The sequence below is a fragment of the Physeter macrocephalus genome, chromosome 13, assembly GCF_002837175.3.
Source record: "Physeter macrocephalus isolate SW-GA chromosome 13, ASM283717v5, whole genome shotgun sequence".
NCBI classification, from domain to species: domain Eukaryota; kingdom Metazoa; phylum Chordata; class Mammalia; order Artiodactyla; family Physeteridae; genus Physeter; species Physeter macrocephalus.
The window spans coordinates 2,627,936-2,647,848 of record NC_041226.1 but is presented as its reverse complement, the minus strand read 5'-3'; the positions used below and the strand labels follow the sequence as shown (position 1 = coordinate 2,647,848).

General features: G+C 40.2%; 1 protein-coding gene across 4 annotated transcripts in view; it reads left to right on the top strand.

The window, feature by feature from the left end:
- Positions 1-232: 232 nt before the first annotated feature.
- SACS (sacsin molecular chaperone) overlaps positions 233-19,913 on the top strand; it is a 76,975-nt gene continuing 57,294 nt past the window's right edge. For 2 of the 4 annotated variants that reach the window (XR_008619049.1, XM_024125911.3), the window contains exons 1-2: positions 233-325; positions 16,457-16,982. Coding sequence is in view for 3 of the 4 variants with exons in the window: in XM_024125911.3 (XP_023981679.1) it covers positions 16,963-16,982 (20 nt within the window). In the remaining variant the exon portion in view is untranslated. Of the gene's footprint in view, positions 326-401; positions 516-16,187; positions 16,983-19,913 lie in introns of those variants that run through there. The other 2 variants (XM_028497412.2, XM_055089569.1) reach the window with 2 other exon arrangements.

The following is a 19,913-nucleotide window of genomic DNA, read 5'->3' as shown; positions in this document are numbered from 1 at the left end:
ATGATCTCCTGGCAGCCATGCCTTCCTCCTAAGTGCAACTTTGTAATTTGAACAGAAGAGATAATGCACTTACTGTCCTCTGTACCACCACCAGTTGGAGCGACCAAGCCGCGTTTTGCAGCATTATTGAAACCGAAGGTTGGTGATGGTCCTGTCTCTTTAAAAAGAAAAAAAAAAAGGCGCGCGGGGTGTGGGCGGGTAGCTGCTGACTGCGGCACGGCGTCCGGTGGCCTGGACCAGTGCGGCTGCGGTGGCAGTCACGCTGGAACCTGCTGATGGGACACAAGGACCACAAAGGCCGGGGACGCGATGCTGGCAGCCAGCGGTGAGTATGCGAGGGGCCGGCCGGATGTCACGGGAGCGGGCCGGGGCCCACGGGAATGCGGGCTCCGCGGGGGATGGGTCACCAGGTCCTCTGAGAGCCGGGCTGGGACCGGGGCGCCCGGGCCCTGCGGTCGCCTTGGGAAACGGCCTTGTGAGAGGACAGAGACGCTTCTTTAAAGCTCTGTGCTGCTGTAAGTTAGGGGTTCTTTTGGCGATTCCCACTTTGGGCCGCAGCCTGCGGTTTGCGGGGGAGGCTCCGGCTGCAGCCTTGCTAGACAGATGCCCGCGGCCGAGATGCTCAGAGCTCCCGGCTTTGTCATTTTAATTCCCACCCCGGCCTGTGGGTTTGCTCACAAAGGGTCTGTTGCTGTAATGCAGAGTGTGGAGCGCAGAGTGCTATTGAATAATAAAGCGGGATTCCCCGAGTGCCTTCTAGTCTAATTTATAGTAATTGTCCTCCTTTACACAGCATGCTCGTAAACGAGGCCAGTTTTTGCAGTTATCTTAAGTAGTAATATCTGAAAATCCTGCTTTTAGTTGAAAACATTTTGCTTAGTTATTAAATTTTATCTTAATAAGTTATCATTAAATTCTTAGAGTATCCCGGTTTTATCAGTAGCAACGAAAATCTCTCACTCTTTTTCTTAAAACAAGGTTGATATCTCGGTGAAGAGTGTTGGGTTTGCTTCTAACATGTCGAGATAGCTTGGCTTTAATTTTTGTGTAAGTTTTGTTCTTTCTGTGTGAGGAAAGCCTGTTCATTTGAGTAAAAGGCAGAATGCAGGTCAAGCCCATACGCCCCCGGAGCTGAGGAAAGCTGCCCTGAAGTTATACTGAGGGGAGCTCTTACCTTTCCTCCACTGCAGATAAGCGATTGACACTTAATCCCATTTTATTTGTCACTTGAAAAGCAAATCTCTCACATTATTTTCGGAAGTTATTCTTTCATAACCAGACACATATTAGGTTAATGCATGGTTATCATAACCCAGTGGTTTTACTTATGATTAACCAGCTGTCTTTCCCTAATCTTGCTGCAGTCTTCTTCACATCATGGACAAATGATACCCAGTTCCTTTTCCTCCTTCCTCCCTTGGCCCGTCCCTTCTTCATCCTTTCTTTACCTTCCTGGCTTTTCAGCTGGCCAATTGCCTCCTTTTCTGTGGAGGTCAAGGCTCCTTCGGTCTCCCTTTCAAACAAACCATATTCCCATATTTTCCTTGTTCCTGGCTTGGTTTGTAAGATCTTTTCCATGATTAATATGGTGTTTTCTATTCTTCACATAGTAGGAAGGAAAACCTGATTGACAGCCTTATTTTAAGACTTTGGGCTTACATCAGTAGCATCTTGTGTATTGCTGCTTTACACTGGATTTGCTCTCAGAAGCCTGGGGTTCAGATCTCAGCTCTGCAGCCCCTGAAAATCCACTCAACTTCTGCGAGCCTCAGTTCCTTCCTGTGTCAGAGATGATGGCAATTGTTGTTCACACAATTTTCTAGGGTTAAAATGAGCCAGTGCCTCTGAAGGCACCAAGCACGGTACTTGGCACAAACGTAGCTACTTCACGGGTGTTCTGTCATTTTCTCATTCAATCCACCCGTCCGTGAGGAAGCAGGCTAAAGAGGTTTCTCAAACATTCTTGTAAATCTAGTGATTTGAATTGTCTTTGGGCACAATGAAATGTGGATTATTTTTCCTCTTTTAAGGGCCCCGGTCTTCTTTTCTTCTACTGATTCACTGTGACTGCTGACATCCCAGAGCCAGGTGGATGGAAGAAATAGAAAGCATTTCGATAGGAGAAAGAAAAGGCATTTTGCTTATGTCATTAGGTGAATGATTCCTTAATGAATAGATACATAGGAGCCAAAAAAAGTGTTGTCAAAATTTTAAATTATCTTTTTTTAAGACTAGACATTAATAAACCCCCTTGATAAAAATGGCAATAGAGTCCTTGTTGACTAAATAATCATCCTAAGATGGAGCTCAGGTTTTCACAATTATTTCCAGCAGAACAGTGCAAGCTGATGACAACATAACTGACTTTCAATTATAATACAATTTCAGTTACGATTAGCATACTTTCAAGATTTTCTTTCCCAAATGGAGAGCCTAGGTAAAGTAACAAAAGATTTATTCATTAAGCAAAGAAGAAAATTCTTCATTTTTTGACAAGCAAAAATAAGTAAAGCATAAATTGCTGTTCACACTGGATAAGACCATGTTTAACAGTAAGAATGTACATAGTGTTATACAGGGACTGGGTTCTCGGTAATTCTATGTTCGTTGTTTTACTATTTATGCTTATTATTATGTTTTGTCATTAATTCTTTAATAAATTTTTATTTTAAAAAATAAAAAAAATAGAGGTTTCTCATACCATTTCCCTAAAGGTATGAATTTTGAAATGATCTTTTGACCAAGTGCTTCTTCATCAGCTCTAAGTACAGAAAATATATTCAGTACTTGCTAAGGATCTCTTATAAAAGTGATGCTGATATTTCCATGCTGCCGCAGGCATGTTCTACTGGAAGAGGAAAGGCCAATTTCCTTTTTCTGGCTCCCATCAAATCCTGTATGATGGCAGAATTGAGGATGATATTGACTGTCCGGCCATGAGTCCAAGTGAGCGGTGCGAAAGGTGCCGATTTGAAATTGGAACAATTCCCGTGGCAGTTCTGATCTTGGACAACCTGGGTGGCAACTTGCTTTTCATATTGCCAGTCCCGTTACTGTTTTAGTTTCTAGTTTGCGTGCCTTTCTCCTGGCCACCTTTGCTTTCCTTAAACTCTGCGCTTAGCACATAGTGTCAGATTTAAGTCGAAGATGGCGCCATTGTGCCAGGAGACATAAGGAAGTTAGAAGAAACACTGGCCTGGGAATCAGAGGCGTGGCTCTGCCTTGGCTGTGGCTTCTCTTTGTGCTAATGGGAAAGTCTGTTAACCTCAGCTCTGAGATAAGAGGTATGGTGTAGACAGTCTTTAAATTTCCTTCAAGGCCTGGTATACTCCAGTTTATCACAATTATTGATCAAATAGCACGCTTTCACGTATGTTGTCTCTCTTCATTTTCACAACAGCCTTGTCAAACAGGCAACCCATTTTGCAGATTATAGAATGTAAAATTAAAAGAGAGTGGAGCCCCGACCATTTCTTATTGGTAGAAAGAGGGGGTTGACTGGGCGGTATCTAAATTCGCTTTTCTTGCTGGACATCAGTGAGCGCTCAGATTGCCAGCCCTGAGCGGTGACCCCTGCACCCTGTGTGCCCTCTCAGGGCACTAAGAGGTCGTGGTGTTGTGAAGCCCAGGATGCCATGGGGCTTCTCGGTTTTGTAAGGGGAAATCTATGGTCCACTTACAGCAACATGCCATCCAGACAAGCATTCGTTTTCAGTATTCTGCTCTGGATGAGACCACGAGTCTATCCTCTAGTCAAGAAAATATGGGCTCTGCAGTTCACATATCCTTTTCACATGTTCTGAAACGACAACATTTTGTCAGTCAAAGCTACCTGAATATTTTTATGGGTGATCATTTAAACTTCATAGATCTCCTTATCTCATTAAAGTACTAAGTGCTAGAGAGGAGTTTGTATTTGAATTTTTGCGTCATCTGGAATTTGTGCACTATTTCCCCATATTAATAGAGGTTTAGTCTTTCTCCTTGTTTTTTTTTTTTTTAAATAAAGAAAACATATAGGAGATGCGGGGATGTATGTATGTGTTAGTTTCTGCTGTACAGCAAAGTGAATCATATACATATATCCCCTCTTTTTCAGTTTTCCTTCCTATTTAGGTCACCACAGAGCACTGAGTAGAGTTCCCTGTGCTATGCAGTAGGTCCTCATTAGTGATCTATTTTATACATAGTAGTGTATATAAGTCAATCCCAATCTCCCAATTCCTCCCACCCCTCTCCTTGTTTTTAATGCAATGATACATTTAACCATTAAAAAAAGTCCTAATAGGGTTACCAGATAAATTACAGAAACTATTGCATAAGATAAACATAACCTAAAAAAATTATTTGTTATTTGTTTGAAATTCAAACTTAACTGGGCATATTTTTATTTGCTAAGTCTGGCAACCTTATATAAACAGAATCTTAACTGATAAATTAAATAATAGTTACTTTGAGCGTAAAGATATTAATTTGTTAGGTTTTTAAACTTAAAATATAAGTTATATCTAATCTTTATCAATTTTCCATAACATGCCAAACATTCCCCTGGTTTTATTTATTGATACTTTTGTTTATTAAATGTTTAAGTTCAATGATTATCCTAAGAAAATTCTGGTCCTGAAGAACGTATTATGTACCACTCACCTTCATTTTCCCCAGAGGCCCGGCTAATGACTGAAAAAAAAATACCCGAGACTTTAAATACATTGATAAGTATCCCTTACCTTTAACTTCACTTCTGGGCTCTGTAAAGTGCATTTCTGTAAATCTTCCATTTCAGGGATGTTTACTTGAGGTCAAATAAGGCTAATAGTGACCATGACCTTTTCTACAGTAGATTGTGCCCATACAGTTCTGTTATTAATGACAGCCGCAATTCTTGCTTTGCCTTACAGTTTGGTCTATTGATTTATAGGGTGAATTAATCTGACTTCTCTGTTTTGCAAAGATGCCATTTTCAAGTCTGTGCTGACTCATGTTTTGTTCTGACAGCAAGCAGAGCAAGACCATTATTCTGAGGGTAATTCCAGTGGAGGCTTTCTGTGGGCCTGGAGTCTGTCTGTATTGGTTCCTTGTTTCTGTAACGTCAGGGACTTTCAAGGGTGAATTTTCAGCACATCACAGAGGGTTTAGCTGCCTGTGAATATGTCCAATCAAACATGATGAAGAGTAATGTTGATTTTTAATTCCCAGCTTTAGAGGAATGTGTATCCTGTTGGCAGGAGATGGCTGAAGGCAACTCTGGCTCTAGTCTTTGCTATAAATAGGTGAAAAGACTGCTTCTAGGGAAACTGAAGCTTTCGTGACAGGTAGATCTCAGGGGTCGATGTGAACTGTGATGGGGGAGGGGCACCCTGGATGTCCCTGCTTCCTTAAGACAGGGCCCTTGGCCACAATGGCCATGAGTTAAGCCCTGGGTATCCGGCCAGTTTCCATTTCAAGTAGAGCAACTCATAGGGAGGGAGGGAGGGAGACGCAAGAGGGAAGAGATATGGGGACATATGTATATGTATAACTGATTCACTTTGTTGTAAAGCAGAAACTGACACACCATTGTAAAGCAATTATACTCCAATAAAGATGTTAAAAAAAAAAGAAAAAGAAATATCCACCCCAGTGAGTAAGTGGAACAAGCGTGTTTCTTTCCTGCTCCGTAAATGAGGTCATATATGGTGTCAAATCCGGCTGTTCTGAGGGAAGCCCACAATAGGGTGTTTTTGCTGGGAAGGTGAAGAAATCACTGGAGGAACACACTGTGCTTGTATTCGCCGTGGGCAGTGGCTTCAGGAGTCAAAGCCGAACGCGGGGATTTCACAGCTGGCCAGGGTGGACGGCCAGGCCTGTTCCCTAATAGCCGTTATAGGGCACTGACTGTTTAGCCCCTGATGCGTAAGACAAGGACAGGGATCTGTGGCGAGAAGAGCATGAACATTTCCTGTCCCTTTGTGGGTTAGAGGATAGTCCATGAGCAAAAGGACTGGCATCCCATATTTGCAGGACCGGCCTGCCATTCATTAAGTACTTTTTGTTTTGTTTTTTTTGCGGTACGCAGGCCTCTCCCTGCTGTGGCCTCTCCCGTTGCGGAGCACAGGCTCCGGACGCGCAGGCTCAGCGGCCACGGCTCACGGGCCCAGCCGCTCCGCGGCATGTGGGATCCTCCCGGACCGGGGTGCGAACCCGTGTCCCCTGCATCGGCAGGCGGACTCTCAACCACTGCGCCACCAGGGAAGCCCCATTAAGTACTTTTAGACACCGTTCAGGCTGGTGTTTATGATGACTCTGTGTGTAGATGGGGCAAGCTGTCCTGTGTCACAGTGAGGAAGGCTGGGCACGGAGAGGTTATGTGACTCCCGGGTCGTGGCCTCGATTGAATTACTCTACCCCAAAGTGATATGACCAGGAGCAGCTTCCTTCCCCTTTGGGGACCATATGGGCAGAGAAGGAAATAATATTTGAGTGTCTGTATTGTGTTAGCTACTCAATAGCGGGATTAAGGTAAGAGATGGAGTAAAGACCTTAGTTTAAGTCCCAGCATGAGAAGGTGCTTGACTTTTCTGGACACCAGTTTCCTTATCTGTCAAATGGAATTAATAATTTCCTACCAAATCACGAAGCTGTTATGAGACTGAAATAAGATAATATCTATGAAATCACTTTAACAAATTAAAGATACCATACCTCTACAAGATAACCTTACCATATACCTCATTACAGTTTTACTATCAATAGCAGTACAACTGGGTACGAAATTTAGGATATACTCATTTTCTTGGCTGTGTTAATGAAATATGTAAACACAAAATTATCATGAAAGAAGTAAAAAAAAAAAAAGACCCAGTTTTATCATATCTTGATTAATTTGATTGTCTTGTTGAGGAATTGTCAATTTACCAGTATGGATAGTTTGAATGTTCACATTTCTTATTTTTTTAAATTGCGTCAGACTGCTGTTCAATCATATTAGATGCCATAAAAAGACTACTAGCTTTTATCTTCCATGCATTGTTATTGTAAAGGATTTATAAAAGTAAATGTGTGATACACTGAAGCACTCAAAAATGGATACATTATCAGATGAAGATTTATACACAAGAGAAGCATTAAACACATAAGTATAAAAATCTATATAGTGGTGGTCATATAATCAGTAAGGAACAAAACATTTCTGTAGTTTAATACAATAAAATTGAAATAGAACTAAATATATGCTTAATTATAGGCAGAGATGTGTGCATATATCGGCATATGTAGAAAGGCCACAGCACACCAAGAAATGGATGTTTGTTGAACTGAATAAACGTGTGTGAAAGCATGTACTGAGAATCAAGAAAGACATTTTAATATTTGTCTACATATATATATATATATATTTTTTGCGGTACGCGGGCCTCTCACCGCTGTGGCCTCTCCCGTGGCGGAGCGCAGGCTCCGGACGCGCAGGCGCAGCGGCCACGGCTCACGGGCCCAGCCTTTCCGCGGCACGTGGGATCCTCCCGGACCGGAGCACGAACCCGCGCCCCCTGCATCGGCAGGCGGACTCTCAACCGCTGCGCCACCAGGGAAGCCCTGTCTACGTATTTTGATCTTAAATTAGTACAACGGAATCATGAGAATAAGTAAAACGATATATAATAAAGGCTTGTTTATTATAAATATAATAAACAATATATAATAAATAAAACTATATATCACAATATATAATCATGAGAATAAGTAAAACAATATATAATAAAGGTTATTATATATATAATAAACAATATATAATTATTTGTGAATGTCGATGCGCTCCACACATTTCAGTAGTATTATATGAAAGCAGCCTGGTTTAGTGTTGAAATCCCTTACGGGGGGTCGAGAGGTCTGCTGGTGCTCTGTCACGTCCTGCTGCCCTAGGAGGCTCTGCGACCGTGTGCACAGCCTCGCTCCCTCACACTCCGCCGGCAGAGCTAACATCTCTGTAAACTAACACCGACAGGTCCTGAGGACTTCTGTCATCTTGTCCCCTTCTCTGTGCCTGTAGGGTGTGGGCACATCCTCTAACCTCTTATAGCTTCGGACTCTTAACCTGTAAAATGAGGAAGCTGTCTGGTCTACCTCTTTTATAAAGTTGTCTTGAGGATCCCATGAAACAATGCATGTAATTGTAAAGGACTACACACAGGTAAGGTACTGCTGGGGAAGAAGAAATTTTCCTCTTCCCTTCTAAGTTCTGCTGGCTGGTTTAAGGATGAAATTGACATGAGACAGATTAAGATGAGAAAATCAGACAAAATTTTATTAACGTGTATACATGGAGAGACCCAGGAACTGAGTGACTCGCCGAAGTGGCCGAAGCCCTCACCTTAAATACCATCCTCAGCTAAAGACATGAGAGGAGGTTGGGAATAGGGGTTTGGGACTTGAAAGTGGAGGAAGGCAATTGACATGAAGATGGAAAAGCAAAAGTTTGGTAACAACCGTTTGCTGGGCCAGGCAGAGACAATGGGACAGAGAGGAATGGTGACAGACAGGCTTAGTGCATAATACAGTTATGTATGGTGATATTCCCTTACTGGAACACGTGCTCTGTGTTCTTTTAGGCAGTTCGTAGGAAGGTCAGAGGTTCTCTCTGAGTCTTTGGGGCCTTAAACATAATCAGCCTGTTTTTAAAAAAATTATCTTATTGAAGTATAGTCGATTTACAATGTTGTGTTAATTTCTGCTACACAGCAAAGTGATTCAGTTATACATATGCATATATATTCTTTTCCATTATGGTTTATCACAGTATATTAAATATAGTTCCCTGTGCGCTACAGTAGGACCTTGTTTATCCATCCTATATATACTAGTTTGCATCTGCTAATCTCAAACTCCAGATCCATCCCTTCCCCACCCCTCCCCCTTGTCAACCACAAGTCTGTTCTCTATGTCTGTGAGTCTGTTACATAAGTTCATTTGTGTCATATTTTAGATTCCTGAATGTCGATGCGCTCCACACATTTCAGTAGTATTATATGAAAGCAGCCTGGTTTAGTGTTGAAATCCCTTACGGGGGGTCGAGAGGTCTGCTGGTGCTCTGTCACGTCCTGCTGCCCTAGGAGGCTCTGCGACCGTGTGCACAGCCTCGCTCCCTCACACTCCGCCGGCAGAGCTAACATCTCTGTAAACTAACACCGACAGGTCCTGAGGACTTCTGTCATCTTGTCCCCTTCTCTGTGCCTGTAGGGTGTGGGCACATCCTCTAACCTCTTATAGCTTCGGACTCTTAACCTGTAAAATGAGGAAGCTGTCTGGTCTACCTCTTTTATAAAGTTGTCTTGAGGATCCCATGAAACAATGCATGTAATTGTAAAGGACTACACACAGGTAAGGTACTGCTGGGGAAGAAGAAATTTTCCTCTTCCCTTCTAAGTTCTGCTGGCTGGTTTAAGGATGAAATTGACATGAGACAGATTAAGATGAGAAAATCAGACAAAATTTTATTAACGTGTATACATGGAGAGACCCAGGAACTGAGTGACTCGCCGAAGTGGCCGAAGCCCTCACCTTAAATACCATCCTCAGCTAAAGACATGAGAGGAGGTTGGGAATAGGGGTTTGGGACTTGAAAGTGGAGGAAGGCAATTGACATGAAGATGGAAAAGCAAAAGTTTGGTAACAACCGTTTGCTGGGCCAGGCAGAGACAATGGGACAGAGAGGAATGGTGACAGACAGGCTTAGTGCATAATACAGTTATGTATGGTGATATTCCCTTACTGGAACACGTGCTCTGTGTTCTTTTAGGCAGTTCGTAGGAAGGTCAGAGGTTCTCTCTGAGTCTTTGGGGCCTTAAACAATCAGCCTGTTTTTAAAAAAATTATCTTATTGAAGTATAGTCGATTTACAATGTTGTGTTAATTTCTGCTACACAGCAAAGTGATTCAGTTATACATATGCATATATATTCTTTTCCATTATGGTTTATCACAGTATATTAAATATAGTTCCCTGTGCGCTACAGTAGGACCTTGTTTATCCATCCTATATATACTAGTTTGCATCTGCTAATCTCAAACTCCAGATCCATCCCTTCCCCACCCCTCCCCCTTGTCAACCACAAGTCTGTTCTCTATGTCTGTGAGTCTGTTACATAAGTTCATTTGTGTCATATTTTAGATTCCACATATAAGTGATATCATGTGGTATTTGTCTTTCTCCTTCTGACTTACTTCACTTAGTATGATCAATGGCAAATTTTGCTCCCCTACAGTACTATTATTTAAATACCACGTGCAGAATTTCATACTAATGAAGAAGGATTTATTGGCACCAAGTGGATCTTGGGAACCCCAAAGAATACTTTGAATGCTTGGGGGATAAGTTCTCAGGGAGGTTTCACAAGGGGCTGGACCCATGCCCTGATAACAGAGAGGTATTTAGGGAAGGAGTGGGTGCTACTCAAGTAGGCACCAAAAAATGAAGCCACGCTGTGAGGGGCCACCCTGTCTGCGTATTCCTTTTCTCTCCTTGCCTCCCCTCCCTTCCTTTCCTCTTCTTTTAAAATGTTATTACGTAGACTCTGTTATTCCATCTGTACCTCATTTTTAATGAACAGCTATTATGATAATAAATGAAAGATGTAAAGATACTACTTCAGACAGAGCTGTCATTATATACTCTTCATCATGTTATAAACACTTTCAACATTATCCCATGTAGAAGACACAATATAGTACAAATTTAAATTTTATCATTTTAAAACGGAAATGCTATGCATAGGAAAGAGTATATGTAAATTGGAGTCTTTGGCCCACTTTTCTTTGAGGTTGTATCTTTTTTTACTTTCAAGTTTTTTTTTTTATTTTTATTGCCTGTGTGACAAATATGTTCTCCTGATTTATGTAGCTTGCTTTAGGTGAACAGAAGTTCTAAATTTTAATGTGGTTTGAATGTAGCCATCTTTTCTTACACGGTTAGGGCTTTCTATTTGTTGTTTAAGGAGTTCTTCTCTACCCTGAGGTCATAATGATATTGGGTTATATTTCTTTCCAGAAACTTTAAGGTTTGATTTTCTCACTTATGCCCTTAATCATCTGGAATTGATACTTGTATGCAGTGTGAGGTACAGATACATTTATGTTTCCAGGTGGATAAGCGCTTGTCCGGGTAACATTTTTTTTGAATGGTCCAGCTTTCCCCGCTGGACTGACAAACACCTCTGTCATGTATCAGGTTTCCATTAATGCATGGATCTGTTTCTAAGCTTTCTGCTGTTTGATTGTTCCTGTGTGAATGCCATACCAACTCATTCTTGTTTTATATAACAGTTTGCTATTTAGTAAAGCAAGTCTTTCCGCTCGTGCTTCTGAAGGAGTGTCTTTCTTTATTCTTATCCCCTTGTTCTTCCATAAAACTTTTAGAATTTCAAGTTTAATTTTAAAAGGTTATTGGGATTTTTTTTTTAAACATCTTTATTGGAGTGTAATTGCTTTACATTGTTGTGTTAGTTGCTGCTGTATAACACAGTGAATCAGCTATACGTATACATATATCCCCATATCCCCTCCCTCTTGCGTCTCCCTCCCACCCTCCCTAGTGGATGAACCTAGAGTCTGTCATACAGAGTGAAGTAAGTCAGAAAGAGAAAAACAAATACCATATGCTAACACATATATATGGAATCTAAAAAAAAAAAAAATGGTTGTTGTGATTTTGATTGGAATTCCTTTGAATTAAAAGATCAATCTGAGGAGAGTGGACATTTCAGTGATATTGAGCCTTCCTGCCCATCATATACATCCCTCCGTTTTTAAAAGGGTATCTTTTGCTCAAGTTTATAGATTTTCTATCTAAAATTTTTATACAAGTTCTTTTGTTATAATTATTCCAAGGTAACTTATTTTTTCTTGCTATTATAAATGGTTGTCTTAAAAACTTCCTTTTTAAAAAAAACTTTTGCTGGTGTGTAGAAGTTCAATTGAACTTTATCCCGAATCTTGATAAACTCTATCATTAATTCTGTTAATTTGTCTGAAATTCTTTTCGACTGTCCCATCTATGAATGGTGATTGTTTTGTCCCCTCTTCCTCCCCCCTTCTCCTGCCCCTCTCATTTTTTTCTTTTTTTTGTCTTGTCCTGGCAGTGCCTGCAGTGAAATGTTTGCTAGAAATGGAGATAGCCCAGTGTGAGGTTTGCCCATTAAGGAAGTTCCCATCTACTTCCTATTTACTAAAAGTTTTTTGTTTTCTTTCCTTTCTTTGTGAGGGGGGTTCATTAATGGATATTATGTTTTATCCTCTGATAAGTCCAATAAATTTGGTCATAAAGTATTATCTTTATTATACTGCACATGCTCCATTCAACTTCATAATACGTATTTGGAATTTTTGCATCTATGTTCATGAGTAAGATTGGCCAGTAATTCTCCTTTTTCAGACTGTCCCAGTCTGGTTTAGATAATTGGATTTGGGAATATTATCAGTCTCATGACATTATTTGGGCATATTGTCTGTTTTTATGTTCTCTGGTAGAATCTGTAGCTTTTAGAGTTGCTTGTTTATTGAATATTTGGTACATTTTACCAGTAAAGCCATCTAATCTAATGTTTTCCCCAAGGGGAGATTTTAAATATCAGTGATTGAAACTATTTAAGAGGCTTGACTTATTTCTTGAATTAGTTTGGTACTTTATATTTTTCTAAGAATTTGTCCATTTTCAAAATTTGAAAATGCATTACCTAAAAGTTTTTTTTTTAGGGAATTCCCTGGTGGTCCTGTGGTTAGGACTTGGCGCTTTCACCGCCAGGGCTGGGGTTCAATCCCTGGTCGGGGAAATAAGATCCCACAAGCCACACAGCGTGGCCGTTAAAAAAAAATAATAATCCCGGGGCTTCCCTGGTGGCGCAGTGGTTGAGAATCTGCCTGCCGATGCAGGGGACACGGGTTCGTGCCCCGGTCCGGGAAGATCCCACATGCCGCGGAGCGGCTGGGCCCGTGAGCCATGGCCGCTGAGCCGGCGCGTCCGGAGCCTGTGCTCCGCAACGGGAGAGGCCACATCAGTGAGAGGCCCGCATACCCGGGGGGGAAAAAATCTCTTATTTTTTAAATTTCTGATGCATTCCAACATTTTTTTTTCTTCTTTGCTTTTATCTTTATCAGTCTTGCCACAAGTTGGCCAATATTATTAGTCTTTTTAAAGAACTAACTTTTCCATTGTATCTTTGTTTTCTATTTCATTAATTCTACTGTTATCTACTCTCAACCTTATTTTCTTTGAGTTTATCCCCATTACCTTTTTTTCGAAGTTCTTGAAATGGATACTTAATTTTTAGCCTTTCTTCTTTCTGAATAAAATCATTGAAGGCAATGAATGCCCCATAAATTTACTAATCCCCATTTATAATGAGGAAAGAGCAAGTCAAAGACTCAGTGTTTTTCATGGACACTTGGGTTTTCAACCAGAATTTAATAAGATTCCTTTTGTATTCCTTTTGTTTATTTTTAGAGTTACCTTCTATTTGTGGAACATGGTACTGGGCTTCCTTTTATAATACATTTATTTAAGTAGAGAGTCATTTAAAGAAAAAAAGATTAAGTAAATAATCAAACAGGTGGTACACAATAGGCCAAAGATCCTCAAAGTGGTAGTTGCATCTCAAATATGAGAAATGTTATGAAATGACTATAATTTGGGACTATTGTTTGGGAAACTGATGTTCCAGTCAACACACTGCCTTCTCTCATCCACATGCGTGGTCATTGGTATATAGTTATTCAACCGCAGATGGTGCGTTCTACGCAATTAGAGAATAAGACAGGTCCTGGGGAGATGCACACACACAGACGATCCAGTGTCTAAAAAAGGAAGATGTTCATAATAGAAGCGATATTAAAATTGAAGACTGGATTACTAGCGAGAGGTCATGAGCTCTTAGGACACGGTGATCCTTGGGACCCAGCACGGGTTCATGAAGGGCACATCTATATAATGTATTTCTCCGTTTGACAAGATTATTAGACCGGCAGCTCAGTAGAGGTCAAGGAGAAAGACCATATCTTGGCTTTAGTAATACGCTGGGCAAAGTCATTGTATCCTGCTAGAAATGATGGCAATAAATGTGTTTGATGTACGTTCATTAGGGCGCAGAGTTATTTAGGAAAAAAAATCCAAAGATTGTTTTTTTGTAATGAATGTATCATTGTCCATCCAGAGGAAAGTTATAAAAATATGCCATAGGGCTCTTTGCTGTTTAGCAAGTTAGTCAAGCATGCCAGGTGATATAAAGTTAATTAATATCCCAGATGACAGAATACATATTTTAAAAGGTATCCAGAAGCTGGAATTAGAGATGGAAACTCATGCAGTGGGGCTGGTGGGCATGGACGTGCAGTGTTCCACTTAGATCGATACTCCTATTTCCCGCTAATGTTCCTAGGGTGGCAGAACTTCCTGCGCGGATAACCCACACAGGCTGCAGGCAAAGCCTTGAAAGTCTTCTTGCTCCAAGGATAGCCAATTCCAGATTTCCCTCGGAGGCTCACGTTTTGCCACAAACATTCATGTTTGTTCATGCCTGCATCTGTTCAACAATACACACATATTTTATGTTTTTCCTTAAAAGGATATTTTCACTGACAAAACTTTTGTTTTGTATTTAAAAGACATATTTGGTACTCAGCCATGAAAAGGAAAGAAATTGGGTCATTTGTAGAGACGTGGATGGACCTAGAGACTGTCATACAGAGTGAAGTAAGTCAGAGAGAGAGAAACAAATATCGTATGTGAACGCATATATGTGGAATCTAGAAAAATGGTACAGATGATCTTGTTTGCAAAACAGAAATAGAGACACAGACATAGAGAACAAATGTATGGACACCAAGGGGGGAAAGGGGGGGGATGACTTGGGAGATTGGGATTGGCATATATACACTATGTATATAGTTGATACTATGTATAAAAGAGATGACTAATGAGAATCTACTGTAGAGCACAGGGAACTCTACTCAATGCTCTGTGGTGACCTAAATGGGAAGGAAATCCAAAAAGGAGGGGACATATGTATACATAGAGCTGATTCACTTTGCTGTACAGTAGACACTAACACAACATTGTAAAGCAACTCTACTCCAATAAAAATTAATAAAAAAAGCATATTTGGATTAATTCCTGTTCTCACAATTGTCGAGTTAAAAGTACATGTACTTGTCTGGAATCATAGAATTTTAGAGGCCGTTGATAACTTAGAACACATTCTAATTCTCTCATTCTACACATAAATCAATCCTGTTCTTCCACTTTATTATACATAATGTCTCTGAATCCGAGCATTTCAAATTGAAGAGTCCAATTTTTAAAATCCATTGTCATACCAAAGGCTTCCATTCTCTTGCTACTACAATTCCTTAGTTTAATTTTAATTCTTAAATTTTAATTTAAAGTCTAGAATTATTCTAATTCTTGACAGGAGGCAGTCAAATTTTTTGATATATGATTTCCTATAAAAGAATAATAAGATTTTGGATTGGCTTGTTTCCGTTAATCTCACTCATGGTGCCTAGGAATATTTTTATTATAGCAAATCACTAGGGAAGTGTTTGGGGAAGAATTTGCAGTGAGTTTTGAGTTTCTTCCCTGGGTTTTAATGAATCCAAGAATCTATAGTGTTCTAAATATAGCTTAGATTATTATCTCTACATTACTTTTGTCCAAAAGGAAACATTGCTGGGTAGCAAAAACAGAATAAGAAGTCAGGAACTGGTCTTCCCGTTTTCAGCCCCTCACTTGCTAGTCGAGGACGCTGAAGCACAGCGACTCACCTTCCAGACTCGCACTTCTGTCTTTATCAAAGAACTGCGATAATGTCTAAGAGGGCGCCTTGAAAATCATAAAGAATTTGCAGCCATGATACTTGTAGGAGTGGGTAGAAAATTCGGTTTCATTCATCCCTCTGGCTTACCATTGTTTCAGTTTGACATCTTTTTCTTCTAGTTTATTTCTTAAAATGTTAGACTGTTGCAGGCAACAATGGTTATTAAGCATATTACTAGTAAAATTTCTTCTTTTTAAAATGTAGATGTTTCATTTTCAAGCATGAGCTATAATGTGTAAAGTCATAGGCTTGGATCTAAGGGTATTGTTCCTGAAAAAAGGCACATTGTGGGAAGCACATATTCCACTTGGAGGAAGCTGGGGAACTAGAGGGATGAGGAGAAATGCGCAGGTAGTGAGAACATGAAACTAAATTAAGTGGACATGTCTTTATTTATAGAGACGGCCTTGTGTGCTTACGATGTGTGTCTGCCGGTGGTGAGGGGAAGGCTAAGTGCCATGCTACTTGGCAGGGCTGTGGTGCAACCAGCAGTTTATAATTAGAAAGTCACTGGAGCTCAGAACCATGGCAGTCTTCCACGAGGAACTGCATTGTCAGTGCCTTTACTTTGAGTACTTTCCCCTACCCCTTCCTTTACCCTTCCTTGATTTTTCTTTCAGGAGCCCAGAAGTGATGCCGAGATGTAGGTATCACAGGAGCAAGAAGAAAGGTGCTCGCCAAGGAGTACTGCATGTCTGCTGAGATAAGGGTGAGGAACACGGAGCCCGAGAACGTCTACATGTCTTCCCCAACTCCTTCAGAAAGAAATACGGAAGATTCTCAGATGAAAATAGCTTATCTTTGCTTTGGGGAAAAGCCAAAACCCATTAGCTAATCAATACCATTTTACTTTAAGAACATCTGTGGGTTGTTGCATCAGAAGGCGTAACCCAAGGAGGCAACACTTTTGAGAGTGGAGAGTCATACTTTAAGGAACACAGACACAAAACACAGCAACGCTTTCGGACATCAGATGATGAGTGGATGCTGAGGGGAAAACAGCCTTCTCACTGGCCAGGCAGAGCTGAACTGGAGTACACGCTTACAGGAAACACAAAGGAAAGACTTGGAAGAAAGAAAAATCTTTTCATGGTTTTCCCAGACAGATATTCCAGGCCAAGTGATAATGGAGACCAAGGATAATAGGTAAATGAGTTAATGTTTTAAGTTACAACACTTTGCACTGTGATTTTAAGGCTTATTGGGTTTTCCCATATGAAACATATGTTGGCAAAAACAAAGGAAAGCTCTTTAGAGGTAAAAGTGAATCAACCATAGATACACTGGTTCTAACGGGAATTGTGCAGATAACACTTCAAGCCGTGGTGTACAATCACTCCTTACATTTCTCTATACGGTTCTGGATTTTGTTTCCTGGTGTGGCTCTTACAATGGACGGTTGACTAGATGTATCCTGTTTTCTCCTTCGTAAAATGTATATATTGGTGCCTTTCACTGGCCATATGATTATTTAGAAAATATTAAATAACAACTGTGAAGTACTTGGAGTTGTATCAGATAAGCTGAGAGAAGAGAGAGAGAGAGAGCTCTCTGCTTTTCCTTTATAAACTATGACGATAAAAGATAACATTTGCTCCTTTCCTCAAATTTAGTTGCTCATTTATGAGAACATATTTTATAAGCTTCAGGGTTTATGCAAAAATATAGTATCGGTGTATATTTATAATTACCCCTTAAATTTCTCTGTGCTCTTCTTTTTTCTTAAGCGTATAACAAAATACTCTTTCACTGGTTTTTCACGGCTGTATTCAAATGGTGTGTTCAGTAATTCAACATTTAGGGCCACAGAGACCAGGTAGGGCTTCACATCTTGTAACCCAATGATGTCAATGAATAAAAAGATTTTTAAAATTTGGCTTTCCAAATTTGAAATATTGAAAAAACCCAATATTTGTTTTTTTCTTTACCTTTTGAAAATTTTTATTCATTAGACAGAGGAAATAAGTGTAACTTTTTCAAAAGAACTTAACCTCTTAACAAATCGGGATTCATTTTGTGACTGATTGTCATTCAGATGTGTGGTTCACACAGCTATAGAGACTTCTTAATGGGTCTGACTTTTATTGACAAATTGGAATATTTGATTATTTCTAATATTGTAAGAAGTCACCTGAGATGAATTTTCTCACTATTTCTGATGCTAAATTGTTTAAGCTTGAAAGAAGAACCCTCATGTAGCATCATATGTGTTATATCACAGTATTTCTATGGATTTTTTCTTTTTTTACCTTCTAAACTGCTTCCATGTAGTGCTTTTTCTTCATGTAGTTTTGAAAGTAGATGTTTTTTTCAAATTAAAGGTGACCTCATTTTCATTCAACTCATCAGTTGGCTGATTTGTTAGAAATAATTTCATTTATAAATTTATTTTAAATAGCAGTGATAACATAGACTCATTGATGCTGACACTAAGTATACGTTTTCAACAATCAGGATTGATTTGAAGCATCTAACATATAGTGAAAAAACCCAACAGATTAGATGATCTTTGCAGTCACTAGGTGATAAAGTCTATTTACAGCTAGAACAAAGTGTAAATTAACTTTGAGAATATCTTTGCAGAGATTTACATCCTATAGGCTTTGGGTACTTTAAAATTTCCGCAGAACTTATAATTTACTTAAAGTGAAAATGTCAGTGACTGGTTATAGCAACATTTATGAATACATAGAGCAGAGTATATGGGTTGATAATTAAAGCATCAACCTATAAACACACTTTTATTAAGACACTTAAAACCTGTCTTATTAAGACCATAACTATGTAAAACTTGATTGTCTGGTCTTTTTGTCCCTGGGGCAAGATAATAAGTTTTAAAGCTGAAAAGGATCCAGGGTGGGCTTGATCTCTGGAGCATTGTATCCCGAGTTCTCAGGGGCATGTGTGGGCCATGGGCCTTGCTCTGAGCCACTGCGTTAACACACAGAGCTTTCCCAGGGAACTGGCTTTAGGCAAGTATTTGGGGAAAAGAAGTTAGATTATCTATGTGATAAGCAATATAAAATGTTACACTAAGATAAAAGCAGATATATTATTGACTATACCATCTGAACATTAAACTAAAAATTGAGTTAGTCTCACTTCTTGAAGGCTGCTTTGGGATTGGTTCCCTTCCATTGCCTTCAGGGGGACTCTGGAGTGTCAGTATTTGACAGTGCAAAGAGCAGATTCCAGGATATGGGGGGATGGACGAGATAAAGGACATGGCTCAGAATATCATCTGTAGCCCTGGAGGAGGAACTAAAGGTCCTTGACTTTGTTTAATGGCTAAACTATTATTATTTTGTCTTGCTTGACTGTTTTCCTTTCTTTCTGCGTTTTCTCACTTCTCTGATTAAATTTACTCTTTGGAACTCGGGGAAGGCCTAGGAGGCTATAGTTTTTCTACAGACAAGAGGCAGGCAGAGGACTTGGTGGGGGTGGTCTGTTCCGGGAAGACCCCACAGAGTTCTGCTCGCTACGAAAGCTCTGTCCTTAAAGTCATGCATTCATCTAACACGTGTTGGGCATTTATTATGCCTGATCTTTAGACTATGTAAGGGAATGAAATGGATGTAGATACCAACTTTTGTGACTTTTTCCTTTCTAACAGGAAGACAGTACACAGTAAACATAATACATAATTAAATTATATGGTACCTCATACAATGGAACAAAAGGAACAGTGGGCAGGAAAAGGAGGTGGGAGTCTGATGGGGTGTTGTAGGAACGTGTGTCACAGTTTTAAATAGGATGCTCAGGAAAGACCTCTTGGAGATGAAATTTGAGCAAACACTTGAAGGAGGTGAGTGAATTAGTCATAAGCTATTTAGGGGAAGAATGGTCCAGACAGGGGAGCACGTGCAGATCCCGTAGGTAGGTGCTGCTTGGCACGTTCCAAGAACAGGGAGGAGACTGGTGTGCTGGCGGGGAGGGACTGAGGGCCAGGGAGTTGAAGTCATGGATGAAGAGGAAGCCGTGAAGGAGACGGGGACCCACTGCAGGGAGTGACACGGTCTGACTTACTTTGTAAAAAGGTCCCTCTAGCTGCTGTGTGGAGGGCAGGGGTAGAGGCGG